Source organism: Natrix helvetica (assembly GCF_964273705.1).
Source record: "Natrix helvetica genome assembly, chromosome: 9".
Taxonomy (NCBI): Eukaryota; Metazoa; Chordata; class Lepidosauria; order Squamata; family Natricidae; genus Natrix; species Natrix helvetica.
Genome location: NC_138560.1, coordinates 27,351,625 through 27,364,656, shown reverse-complemented (window position 1 = coordinate 27,364,656; position 13,032 = coordinate 27,351,625). Strand labels below are relative to the sequence as shown.

General features: G+C 49.8%; 2 protein-coding genes across 2 annotated transcripts in view; one reads left to right on the top strand and one right to left on the bottom strand.

Moving 5' to 3' along the window:
- LOC309396890 (uncharacterized protein) overlaps positions 1 to 13,032 on the bottom strand; it is a 393,556-nt gene that overhangs the window by 152,141 nt on the left and 228,383 nt on the right. The window lies entirely within an intron of this gene.
- On the top strand, positions 173 to 1,841 carry POU3F1 (POU class 3 homeobox 1). Its single transcript, XM_081962806.1, has one exon. The coding sequence runs from the start codon at positions 238 to 240 to the stop codon at positions 1,372 to 1,374; it is 1,137 nt and encodes a 378-aa protein (XP_081818932.1). The 5' UTR covers positions 173 to 237; the 3' UTR covers positions 1,375 to 1,841.

Sequence of the window (13,032 nt, the reverse complement as noted above, 5' to 3'; positions counted from 1 at the left end):
AATCCCGGGCCGCCGTCTCTAGACGGGGCGGGGGCGGGTCCCTCGATGGGGCGCCCTATGAAGGTGCGGGACTGCCTGCCACTCGCGGGCGACGGAACCAATAGGGCGCGCGGGGGGGAGTGGCTGTGCGCTGGGCCGAACGGGGCTCTAAAGCGCGCCCCGCCGCCGAGGGTGTCCCAGTGAGAGCCGCACAGCGCAGCGCGGCCCAGCCACCTCCCGTGCGCGATCCGAGCGGCAATGGCCACCACGGCGCAGTATTTGCCGCGCGGCGCCTCGCTCCTGCCCATGTCCGCGCCAGAGGCCGAGCGGCTGCACCAGGGTCCCACCTATCGCGAGGTCCAGAAGATGATGCACCACGAATACCTGCAGGGGCTGGCGGCTACCCCGGGCCACCCCATGGGGACCCTCCCGCACCACCAGTGGCTGCCGGGCGCCACTGGGGACTGGGGCGGCGGCGGAGTCCATCTGGACCACGCCAAGGCCAGCAGCGGGCCGCGCGGAGACTTGGACGGCAGCGGAGGCGGCTTCCACTCACGGTCCCACCTGGTGCACCAGCAGGCGACGGGAGGCGGCGGGGGCCACTGGGGCCAGGGCGGCCCGACGCATCACCTGGGCGGCTGCCCCGCCGCCATGTCCCCGACGGCTGGCGGTCCGCAGCCTCTGCTCTACTCGCAGGCGGCGTACCCGGGGCTCAACGGAATGCTGGGCCCGCAGGCGCCCGCTCTCCACCTGCCGCACGGCCACGACGAGGTGGCCGAGGCCCATCTGGAGGGCTCCCCGACACCGCTGGGCCACGCGGGGCCCGAGCCGCCCTCCGACGAGGATGCGCCTAGCTCCGACGACCTGGAGCAGTTCGCTAAGCAGTTCAAGCAGCGCCGGATCAAGCTGGGCTTCACGCAGGCGGACGTGGGGCTGGCGCTGGGCACCCTATACGGCAACGTCTTCTCGCAGACCACCATCTGCCGCTTCGAGGCGCTTCAGCTGAGCTTCAAGAACATGTGCAAACTGAAGCCGCTGCTCAACAAGTGGCTGGAGGAAACCGACTCGGGCAGCGGCAGCCCAGCTAGCCTGGACAAGATCGCGGCGCAGGGCCGCAAGCGCAAGAAGCGCACCTCCATCGAGGTTGGCGTGAAAGGCGCGCTGGAGAGCCACTTCCTCCGCTGCCCCAAGCCGTCGGCCCACGAGATCACGTCGCTGGCGGACTCGCTGCAGCTGGAGAAGGAGGTGGTGCGCGTGTGGTTCTGCAACCGGCGGCAGAAGGAGAAGCGCATGACGCCGGCCGGGGGCCCGCACCCGCCCGCTATGGAGGACGCTTACTCGCAGGGCGAGGCTTCTCCGCCGCTGCACCATTCGCTCCGGAGCCCCGTGCAGTGACTGAAGAGCGGCGCCGGCGGCTGTGCAGCCGGCTGGTCTGGCTGGGACTGGCGGCAGGACTCTTGCGCGGGCGACGGCTTGGGCATCGGGGACACGGGCAGCCTCAACCTAGGAGAGCATCCTTCGGCCGCCTCCCCGGCCAGGGCAACCCGTGGCCTTCCCGCCGCGACTCGGCTCTAATTTAAACTCGATATTTATTGATCCCCTCGGAAAAGCCCCGGCCGAAACAAGCGCGGAGGGGCTCTGCTTCCTTGAGGACGTCTCCGGGCCGGAGGACTCGAGGCGGCGCTTCAAGGCCGGACGGTCCAGACGTCCTCTCTCAGCCGAGCGGGTCCCCGGAGTCTTTCCGAAGGGGGCTCGTGGCCAGCACCCTCGAAGCGGCTCCGCGCCCAGCAAGCGATTGAAGCCGTTGTCTTCTCCCTTATTTATGTTACAATCAATTATTTTATTACTCGCATAAAACATTTATCCGGAACCCGCCTTGTCTTTGTTGTTAAACACCGAACGAGAAAGACGGGGAGGGCGCAGGGCAGGTTCACCATGGGGCCTGGGAAGGGGCGCGGCGGAGCCCTACTTTTGTTCCCGCCACTGGGCCGCAGCGAACCCGTGCAAAATCCTGCGGTCCCCGGGCGGCCGTGTAAAGCCCGCCCTTAGGGCCGTGCTCTCAATTGGGCCCCGAACTCCCAGCCGCTCAGCCGGGAGAGTCGCTCTTTTTCAGCTTGCGCTCGAAGCTCCCCACTCAGGCGAGTCCTTTCTTCCCCTGCCGTTCAAATGAGGCCGGCGCTGGCCAGGAAAGGGAGGTGCGGGTAATGGCAAGTTGGCACAGGGATATCCTGCTGGACAGCCGCCGTCCATCCGTCCCCGTCCAGGGCTCTGCTTCTGAGATCGGCTTTCGCTGGCCGCCTTAGGAGAGGAGGCCGTTTTCGGTGGAAAGCCTCCGAGGAATAGTCTGAGACGTGAAAGTAATCGGGAAAACGTTAGCCTTTTTCTGATAGGGGAGCCCCGCTTCCACCTGAAGCTCTTTCAAGGAGAGCGTTCAGGTTAGGCCACGATGAAAAGGGTTTAGGGCGCCGAGAGCTTTGTCTTCTTATTCTTTCAAAAGAACAGCGAATGATATCGAAGTAATCGATTTTCGAATTATGGCCATCTCAGTTTTACTCTGTGCTTTCGTTCTTTATTTATTTAATCCACTTAAGTGCTTGAAATCAACTTTTATTACAAGAGGAAGACCAAAAATGCTTCCAAACCTTTATGGCACTTTGTTGGTTTAAACACTGCTGGGTGCCTGAGATGCTTTCTCGTTTATTTCTTTGACTTCTTGAAGAGAAAAAGTGGAAAGGGAGTCCGGCCAGACTGACCACACTCCACTGCAAGCTAAGCAGCCTTTCGAAGCATCTGTGAGATGGGGAGGAAGGAGCATCCTTTGGAAATATGGTGAGTGTCTTAGATGAACTTCACCCTCTTCCATCATTGTCGTGGTTGTCATGCAGACATTGGAGTCAACAGTTTCCTGCCGCTGCCTTTTGCCTGGCAAAAGTCCACTTTTAGAGCAAGTTTTTTTTGCTTTTTAGATCACAACCTGTTCTGTGCATAAGTGGCACAATTTCAAGGCAGTGTTCTTGGTGCTGCTTTCCTTCTTCATCCAGACCTTGGGGATCCCCCGTCAAAGCTACCAGGGTCTTTTTTAGACCATTAGTGGCCAATAGACAGCACAGAAGGGCCAGCCAAGCTCTCAGGAGACACCCGTCCTTCTGGCTCCAGAAGGAAGAAAGCCAATGCATGAGGTTGGAGGAAGGAGAGATTAAGCAATCCGCCTAAGAAAGGGGGCTTCCACCAGCTCCATTCTTCCCTGCTAGAGACTGTCAATTTGCACTGCCCAGAGAGGGAGGGAATCTTCAAATCCAAGAGTGTTTTTTTCCAGCAGAGCATGAAGGGAGCAGCAACAAAAATGCAGAGGATTTCAGTTGCATTTTTAAAAATGCATTTGGTTAGAAAGAGCTTCATCCACTATGCTTCCTGCATGTGAAAGGTTGGAGAAAAAGGCATGATGGAACCAGTCCTTGTGTGACTGCTGAGGAGCACTAGGAATCTTTAACCTTGATGGAAAGATCCTGGGGAGTCCTTGGTGCTCTCTGAGTTTGGTATTTGCTTGCAGAAGATCCTTCTGTTGGGGAATTAAGATGTCCTCCATTCTCTCCAGAGTCTTTTTCCACCTATGAGAGCATCTGCTCTCTTTAAAAGCAGCCAGGCTGCACTGCCACACACACCCCTTCCGCCATCCATACTCTTCCATCATCTTTCCCAGGTGGAAATCGGAATCTAATCTACTTGGGTTTTGTACACAAAATAGAGAGGAGCCCATCATTTGCCCCGGGGTGCAAAATGGATAAATGTGTGATGGTTGTTTTCTGCATGACGGGATCTCTTCTCTTAAAGAACTAATGGGATAAGCCAGAGATGTTCTCTTTCTTTCATGGGCGGGGAGGGGGAAAGAGATTATATCAGCTCTTACTAGGGAAGAAACTGCTTCTTTTGAGCCTACTATTGGGGAAAAGAAGCCGTATATTTATCACGAGAAAAGCCCAGGTAGTTCTGCTCTTTGGTGTACTATATAAAGACTCCACCAGTAATTAAACCAAGTCAAGAAGTTCAAGGAAACAGCCCCTTTGCATTCACAGGGCTGCTGCCTTGTTTTTTCAGCATCTGTTAGGCATAAAGAATTTCCCCGTTCTCTCTCCTCTCTCTCTCCCTCCCTCCCTCTCCCCTCTGTCTTTGTGTGTGTGTCTCCTCCCTCCCTCCTTCCCTCCTGTCTCCCTGACTCTGTCTCTGTCTCTCTCTATGTGTGTCTCCCCTCTCTCGCTCTCACTCCCTCTCTCTCTCACACACACACACTCCACACTGCATGGCTCATATTGCAGTTTCAGTCTCTGAAACTGACTTACTGATACACAACAGGATACGACTCAGCCCTTGAGAATGCTCTCTTTCCAATTGTGTCCCTGTGACTCTGCTAAGCACCTTAAGGGGATGCCCAGGGCAAGGCATACCTTGTGCCAATGGCATGTGGACACCAGTCTGAGAGAGAGAGGACAGAAGCCCAGGGGACCCCTGGGGTAGGATGGGGTTTGCCTCTTTTGGAGAAAAAGTATGCATTGATTAACTTGCTTCATCAATTTATTGATAGATGAGAGTTTAGGTTTCTGACTTACACAGAAGATTATTGGTTTTTGGTACTTCCATGCTATTCAAATGAAGAACATTATTATTACAGTTCAGATCCTAAAATTTAAAACTACTATATGGAATTTCCAAATGCAATGCAATTTCATTATTTAAGTAACACGTTACTCAGTGAACCTTTATGTTTTGAGTGCAAAATTTTGTTATTGCATGGATGATTCCAAAGTGCTCTTCTTCAAGGGAAAATTCCAATTTTGTTTGGTCTGAACAGGCCAGCAGTCTTTTGTTTCATGGAGAGTACCATTCTTGTACAATCTACACCCCAGGTGGCTTTAGGAACTGTTCTCCGTATCATCTAAAAGGCTCTAAGTATATAAACACCCATACGATTTTGAAAGAGCCTTGTCAAAAAGTGGCTGAACAGGAGGGACCCGGGGAAAGAAAATGTTTGGGATAGAAGGTCCACGAAGGCCAGAAAACAAGTGAGGGGCAGCACTGTGGCTGTTACAGGCATGTCTGTGCCAAGGTCCAAGGTCCATTAACAAGGCCCCTTATCCCCTTGTCCAGCCCTTAGTTTGTATCATTTACACAAGGCCTCATTTTCGTATGTTTTTTTTTATTTTTCAACTGCTTTGGCTAAGGAATGTAATATAATAATAAAGGGACCTTGGGGTCTTCTAGTCCAGCCCCCTGCACAAGCAGGAGACCCGATACCACTCTGGGGAAATGGCTGCCCAATCTCTCCAGTGATGGATCACCCACAACTTCTGAAGGCAAGCTCTTCCACTGATTTGGTGATTCTCATTGCCAGGACGTTTCTCCTTATTTCTACTCGGATCTCTCCTTGATTAGTTTGAAAATTGAAATAAAATTGATTTCATTTCACCAGCATTATTAAAGACATTTTTCTATCCTCTAACATTCACAAAATGGTTAGATATCACACTAAAAAAGGTAAAAATTTCACTTATGGCCAAATTGAAAACAACACAATTTGTTTTCAAACATCATTGTAAACAGAGAGATTTATGTTCCATGTTGACATAAAATGTGCTAGAAAAAAGGAACACTCATAAGAATGAAGTAGATTAAAATGTGGATTCAAAACCATTCATATACAATAGTTTAACTGAAATAAAATGTGATTGGATGCCCGACATTAAAATAAAAAGTTTCTTTGCGATAACTACAATGGCAACAGTTGAAGAGGGAATATAGTATGATTTCTTTGGCTTAGCCTTAGAGAAATATTGTGGTGAAACATAAATTTTATTTTCTGAAATATTCACTTGAAATTATACCTGAAGCTTTCATTTCAGGGTTAGAGTTTTATCACAATATCATACATGAGGATTTCCTAAGATAATGTTACTTTTATGTTGAACAAAACTGGACACTTCTCCAATAATTTTTGACTATCTCCTGAAAGTGGCATTAGTTAAGGAGCATATAATGCAAAAAGAAGGTAACAATCTTTTTGCAGTGACACATTTCTAATGGGATGTTTTGAGGCATCCGGGAACAGAAAATTCTTGGACAGCAACCCTGTACCTACTTAGCTGTGAGAAGCTCCCCCTGAGCTCAATGGGTGTCAAGCCGGCCTCCCTCAGCAACCAAGAAAGAAACCACTTAACTCCATTTTGCAGAATTAAGAGTACTTTTACTGGTTATGAAAAGATAGCAGCTAAGCAAAGCAAGACCTGAGGCAAAAGTGCGCGAAATCATACATATCAATATGTGACCAAACTCATTCCCCCTGGTAACCCTCATCCCAGTGCCCAATCTGTAAATCCCTTAGGTGTCATGTGAGTTCCATCTTCAAGGAGCATCATCAGGTTGGTATGCAGGACGGTTGGCCTTGACCGACACCAAGCACTAATCTCCAGCATGCGCAGTAGACGGTGAGACCAAAACTCCCTTTTTACAATCTCTCCTGTACTCAAACTTCCCCTCACAAATACCAGCCTCCCCCCCCCCCCCAGTATTTCCTAGACTCTCTGGCAATTCGACAATGAAGTCCATCGATATCTCCTTCCATGGGGCCTCAGGGCGGGCCACACTTTGGAGAAGGCCCTGGGGTTTTCCCGGTGGGAGCTTTGCGGCAGCACATACGGGACAACTGGCTATGTAGGACTCAATGTCTTTTTTCAATAAAGGCCACCAAAATTGTCTCTTAACCAGATGTAAAGTCTTTACAAATCCAAAATGGCCTGCCATTCTCGAATTGTGGGCCCGTTGAAGAACAATAGTTTTCAGATCAGCAGGAACATACAATTTAGTCCCTACCCAAGTCAGTCCATCCTTCACAGTGCATTCGTTTGAATGTTCCTTGAACCAGTCATCGGACTCAAGGCCCTCCTTGAGTTTGCACATGAGGTCTGTTGTGACCTCTAAATTCGAAATGCCTTGGCTTCTAGTAATCACTGGGGCAGCTAGACTTTTTGCTGGGCTGACTGGGTGAACTACGCTCAGCTTAGAGCTGTTGTATTGGGGAAGCCTAGACAAAGCATCAGCCATGAAGTTCTTCCCCTCCGGAATGTACTTGAGGGTAAAGTTGGAACGGTTGAAATGTTGCACCCAACGCACCTGTTTAGGAGATAGCTTATGTGGGGTCTTCAATGCCTCCAAATTTTTATGATCACTACATACTTCAAAAGGGTGTTTTGCCCCTTCTAGGAAATGTCGCCAGGTCATCAAAGCCCATCTGACTGCAAAAGCTTCCTTTTTCCATATAGCCCGAGGAGGTGACCATTCAGTTACAGCCTGGACTTTCGCTGGGTCCATCTCGATGCCATTGTGGGAGATGCGATAGCCCAAGTAATCAATTTTCTCTTGATGAAATTCATATTTAGACAATTTGGCATAAAGTTCTGCGGCCCAGAGTTTCTTGAGTACTGATTGTACTAAAGCCACGTGTTCATCACGTGTTTCCATGTAGATAAGAATGTCGTCAAGGTCATTACACCCTTGTACAGGTGTTCATGTAAAACTTCATTTATTAACTGCATGAAAACAGCTGGCGCCCCCTATAGGCCAAATGGGAGTACTCTGAAATGAAAACACCCGAGTGGGCAGTTGAAAGCAGTTTTCCATTAATCTCCCTCTTTGATTCTGACTCTGTAGTACGCCTCTCTTAGGTCCAATTTTGTGAAGATCTTCCCTTTACCCAATTGGGCCAACATATCCTTCATCAGAGGGAGGGGGTATACATTTTCCACGCACACACTATTAATATTCTTGTAGTTAACACAGAGCCATCTTTCTTTTCTCTAAACAACACAGGGGCGGCCACATGTGGCCTAGCAAGTTCAATAAACCCCCTTTTCAAATTTTTGTCAATAAACTTCCGTAATTCCTTCATTTCGTGTGGGGTCATTGAGTAAATCTGGGGTTTTGGAAGTTTTACTCCTGGGAGGATCTCAATGCTGTAATCTGTTGCACAGTGAGGGGATAATTTATCAGAGGATTTTTCACTGTAAACATCCTTTAGGTCCCAATATTCCTTTGGGGTTTTCTCCTCCCCCTCAATTTTTTCCTGCAGCATGGCTGCTAGGTTAGGTTCAGCGTTGGTAATATTGGAAACCCTCCCTTCTTCCTCAGGGGGTTTATCAGATCGGATGCGCAACCACCCTTTCTTCCAGTTGATGTGTGGGTTCCATTTACATAACCAGGGTAAGGCCAGTATGAGAGGCCGGTCCATCCCCGGTGCCACAATGAAATTTAATGTTTCTTGGTGATCTCCCATCCACTTGTCTATAGGTTCAGTCACAAAATGGGCAGGAGCCCCCTCCCCAGATATAGACCCATCTAGCTGGCAAAAAGCAATGGGGACTTTCAAAGTTCTCAGTTTCAAGCCCATTTTTTCCACCACTTCCGGGCTAACCATGCAACGTGTGCATCCCGAGTCTAAAAGGGCCAGCATTTTTGCTTGGGCGCCAGTAGAGGGCACTTTAAGTTCTACTGGGATGGTCATGGGGCCCGATCAGGAACTTACCAGATGGTCGTCATTGGATTCGGTTTCACTTTCCCCTGATGAGGAGGACGGTTCTTTTTCTCTCAGGATGGGAGGGAATTGCGCAATAGGTTCCACCCCTTTCATGGCGGTGTCCCTTCTCTTCCCAGGTTCTTTGTCTGGCTTCCTCCCCCCCCCCCCCAGCAGAGGGCTTTGGGCCAATCTTGGAGCAGCAATTTGCTGCCCGGTGCCCCTCCTTTCCGCAACAGTGGTAGTCCAGGGCTTGCTTGTAGACCAACTTTTTACTCCTTTCGGAGTTCCTTTGGGGGGGTTGGGAGGGGTAGCTTTCTCTTTCCCACTGTCTTCGCGGTACTTGTCTCTGGCTAGATTGATCTCCACATCTGCTGCCAATTCGTACCAGCGTTCCAAGTTATGGAGGGGGGGGCTGTTTACACAGTTTTAGTATATATCTTTGTTTAAACCATCCATGAAGCTGTCCATTAAAGCTTCTTCCGACCACTCCCGCATATAAACGGACAATTCACAAAACTCTTGTATGTAATCAGCCACTGGGCTCTTCCCCTGGGTAAGGATTTTCATTCTGGTTCTGGCCTTCCGCTCCGTCAGTAGGTCATCAAAGCATTTCCTCAGGGTGGCCATAAACCTATTATAGTCTCTCAGCAGGGGGGGGGGAGTCATCGTTGTGCAGGGCAACCATCCATGCCACTGCCTTGTTCTCCAGCGCCATGGTAACCACTCTTACCTTGGCTTCTTCTGTGGGGAGATCCTCTACGAACTGTTGCATGAAATTCCAGACTTGGACCAGGAAAAATCCTAGTTCCTTTGGGTCACCTCCAAATTTCACACCAAGCGGAGGAACTTTTGCCATCTGGCGTCTGCTGGGGGCCTTCTCCTCTTGGAAGGGCTCTTGTGGCTGCTGCTGCTGCAGCCGGGGCTTCCCCATCCTGATGAGCTCCACTGTCTTCCCCGAGGGCCCCCCTCGGGGCTTCTGCAATTCTCTCTTCTAGGTCTGGGAGATCAGCTTCTCTTTCGGGACCGCTCTTGCGTAAACGTGACCTCTCCCAAGCCTCTTGAAAGAGTTTCATAGCCTGGACCATCATAAGGTTCTCCTCATTGGTGTCCTGCCAAGCAGCTGCCAGCCGCCGATGTCGCCTTGTAGTAACTCCAGCTGGAATTTCCTCAGGGTCATACTTCTGTCCCACTCCCAACGACCACCTGTGGCGAACATTTCATTCCTCCAAATTCAGATCCATCATCCGCTCCATCTCCCAGGGACACGAGAATGCAACTGCCCCCATGTTGTCTTCCTGGTCGCTGTCTGGGTAAGACATTCCTTCGAAGGTTTTGGTTTTATTTACACTCCCCTCGGAAGGTGTTAGCTCCGGGATGAGTACGAAAGTGAGATCCTGCTTAATGTCAAGCCGGCCTCCTTCAGCAACCAAGAATGAAACTACTTAACTCCATTTTGCAGAATTAAGAGTACTTTTACTGGTTATGAAAATATAGCACCTAAGCAAAGCAAGATCTGAGGCAAAAGCGCGCGAAATCATACATATCAATTTGTTACCAACCCCCCTCCCCCGGTAACCCTCATCCCAGTGTCCAATCTGTAAATCCCTTAGGTGTCATGGGAGTTCCATCTTCAAGGAGCATCATCAGGTTGGTATGCAGGATGGTTGGCCTTGACCGACACCAAGCACTAGTCTCCAGCCCGCACAGTTTTACCAATACTCCCACTTTACAATCTCTCCTGTACTCAAACTTCCCCTCCAAATACCAGCCCCCACTCCCCGTTTCAATGGCAGCCAAATGCAAATAGCAAAACAGAGGCTGACAATGGGGCTTATTTCTGATTAGAAGTGCCTACAATTTTATTGCAAAAGTCTGAATAGCATATGCTGCCATTATTAAAATGCATCTAGTTTTTTACAGATTCCCTGTATCTACTTTGTAGCAAAAGGGGAATGGGGAAGGAGACAATCTTAGCTTACTTTAGCCGTCATATTTACCACAGAGCAAATGGGATCATAACAGACAAGTATTTTCAGTGGTGGAAGTCAATACATGTAGATTCTAGTCTATGAGGGATGGTGTTTGTTAGTAAATATATTTGGTTAGTAATTAAAGGACAATATTTGTAGCTCAGGATTTAAATACATATAAGCCGAATATATTTCAGGGGTCCTTGGTGCTCTCTGGGCCTGAATGTTTTCTTGCAGACATTTTATTACCCAAACTAGCTAAAACCATCAGTGCTAAATGTCCATGGAGATTCTCAGTCACCCAGGTCATGGTGGTTGTCCCAAAGTTCCTTTTCCAAAAGCAACTGGCCCCCTTTTTTTTAATTTTTCCTTGAAGGCATTTTGCTTCTCATCCAAGAAGCTTCTTCCGAAGCAAGGAAAGTCAAATTGCCTTCAGAAAAACACTTTCGGGACAGTCACCAGTGCTGGGAACACCCCTAGCACTGATGATGTTACCTAGTTTGGATTATGAAAACAACGAAACTCAAAGAGGACCAAATATATTCAGCTTATACATATTTAAATGTTACTGATTTTTTTAAAAATCCTGCAGACAACAACGTCCGTCGCCTTCAGTGATCTCCGTTGACCACTTAGGTGGCTCTCAATAGATGCGTCTGCACCTCACCCCACCATCCTTTTCCGGCTTTGGGATAATTATTTGGATTCAAACCTCTTGTATCCCATGTGGTTGCTCTGCCTCCCCAAACTCCGTTCCAGAACATCTGTGGGTGACCCTCTCTGTTCCCTGGCATGGACCCTCAGGCTGCCAACTTCCTTCTTGTGCTGATTATACACAGTTACCTTGATCCTTGTCTGCAGAGAAAGCTCTACGGTGGAAGGAAAAAAGAAAATTGGGTAAAGAGGCCATGTAATGCTAGAGAGGCAAAAGCCATACGTCTCAAGGGCACACGGGGTTTAACAAGCATAAATCAGAGGTAAATAGGAAACAAGAAGAAAAAGTGCCTTGAGGTGGTGAAGTGTCTGAAAAAGGAGATACTAACACTCAAGGAATTCCAAACTGAAAATAATAGAAGGCAAATAGAATAAGGCAGCTGTACAAAAAACGCTCTCTAAACAACAACAGGAAGGGCTGTGTGAGGCTGCTTGGAACTGTAGAGAGATTGGTGAGAGATGCCCAGGGGGAAAAGGGAGCTCTGAGGCTTTTGCAAATGCCCAGGAAAACCAGCCAAGAGGTAGCTGGTAGGTCCCCAGTCAGCTTGACGTAGCCCTAAGTCATGGCTGGATTGCCAGAAGGGACCCTGACTGACTTCTGCCTGCCAAAGAGGGACAGCAAGGTGCCCCACCAGGTATGGGGCCTGCTAGTCTGCTGGGACCTAGACAGCAGCAAGAGGCCCACCAGCATCTTCTCTTTGCCCACACCAGGCAAGGATTTCTGGATTTTGCTGAGCTCAGAGGAGGATCCATTTATTTTCATTTGAGGGCTTGTTTTCTCAGATTTTGGGAGAGCCCCTCTGCAGGTGCACCCACGGCTTTATCAGCACCTGAGATACCTGACAGGTGGAAGCACTCTAGATTTCCAAGGTTGATGTGCAAAGTTGATTGCAATTCCATTTTTTTTCTACATCTACTTCTTTCCTTGTTCCTTATGTACCCAGTCATGCTTGGGCAATAAGGGATGCTCCTTCATTCATTTATATGGACTCAGCTCTGAGTCAGGCAAAAAGAGCTGAGACATCATTTTAGAACAGCCTTAAACTGATACCCAGCTCTGGTTGGCAGGTACTGAGTAGGGAGGAGAGGCAGAGGGGAGAGGGAGGGAGGGAGGGGATAATTTAGGAGGTCACCCCTGGGGCTTCTGCCACCTGATAGTCCATCATAGCTCGGAAAGTACAGAAGGCAGAAAACAGAATAACAGAAAGGGACCTTGAAGGTTCTCTAGTCCAGGGGTCACCAACCTTTCGGACCTCAGGGGCCACTAAATTCACAATCTTAAATTCCGTGGACCACTAATATGATCTGCCTAATGGCCTGCTGGGTGGGCGTGGCGAGGTGGTCATGTGACTGGGTGGGCATGGACAACTCAATGTCACTCATATCAAGGGGTGCCCCGCCAGCCTCTACGTGCCCCTCCCTTCCCAGTCAATCCTCATCTTCCTGCCCAGGTTCCTTAGAGCCCCAACAGGAAGAGGTTGCTGGAGCTAAGCAGCCACCGTGAGGAAAGAGTTGGCAAAACTACTCGCTCAGTTCAAATTGGATCTGACTGAGAAGGTGGCTCAGCAGAAGCACCTCACTGAGGACTACAAGCATAGGCTTCCCAAGCAGAGGGAAGACATGTGGGAGTGCAAGGCCAGGTACCGGCGCCTGGAGGCTCAGCGGGCTGAGATGGTCAGCCAGTTCCAGGCCATGAGGCAGTCCCACTGCAGAGGTGGGTTCCTACCAGTTCGACCGAGTAGTAATAACTCGGCTGGCCACGCCCCCACACCGGTTCTATCAGTGGCACCATAGGCACCGCCATCTTGT

Bases quoted from the DNA above. Each gene is read 5' to 3' on its own strand.
- POU3F1 (XM_081962806.1), top strand. From the start codon at position 238: ATGGCCACCACGGCGCAGTATTTGCCGCGCGGCGCCTCGCTCCTGCCC.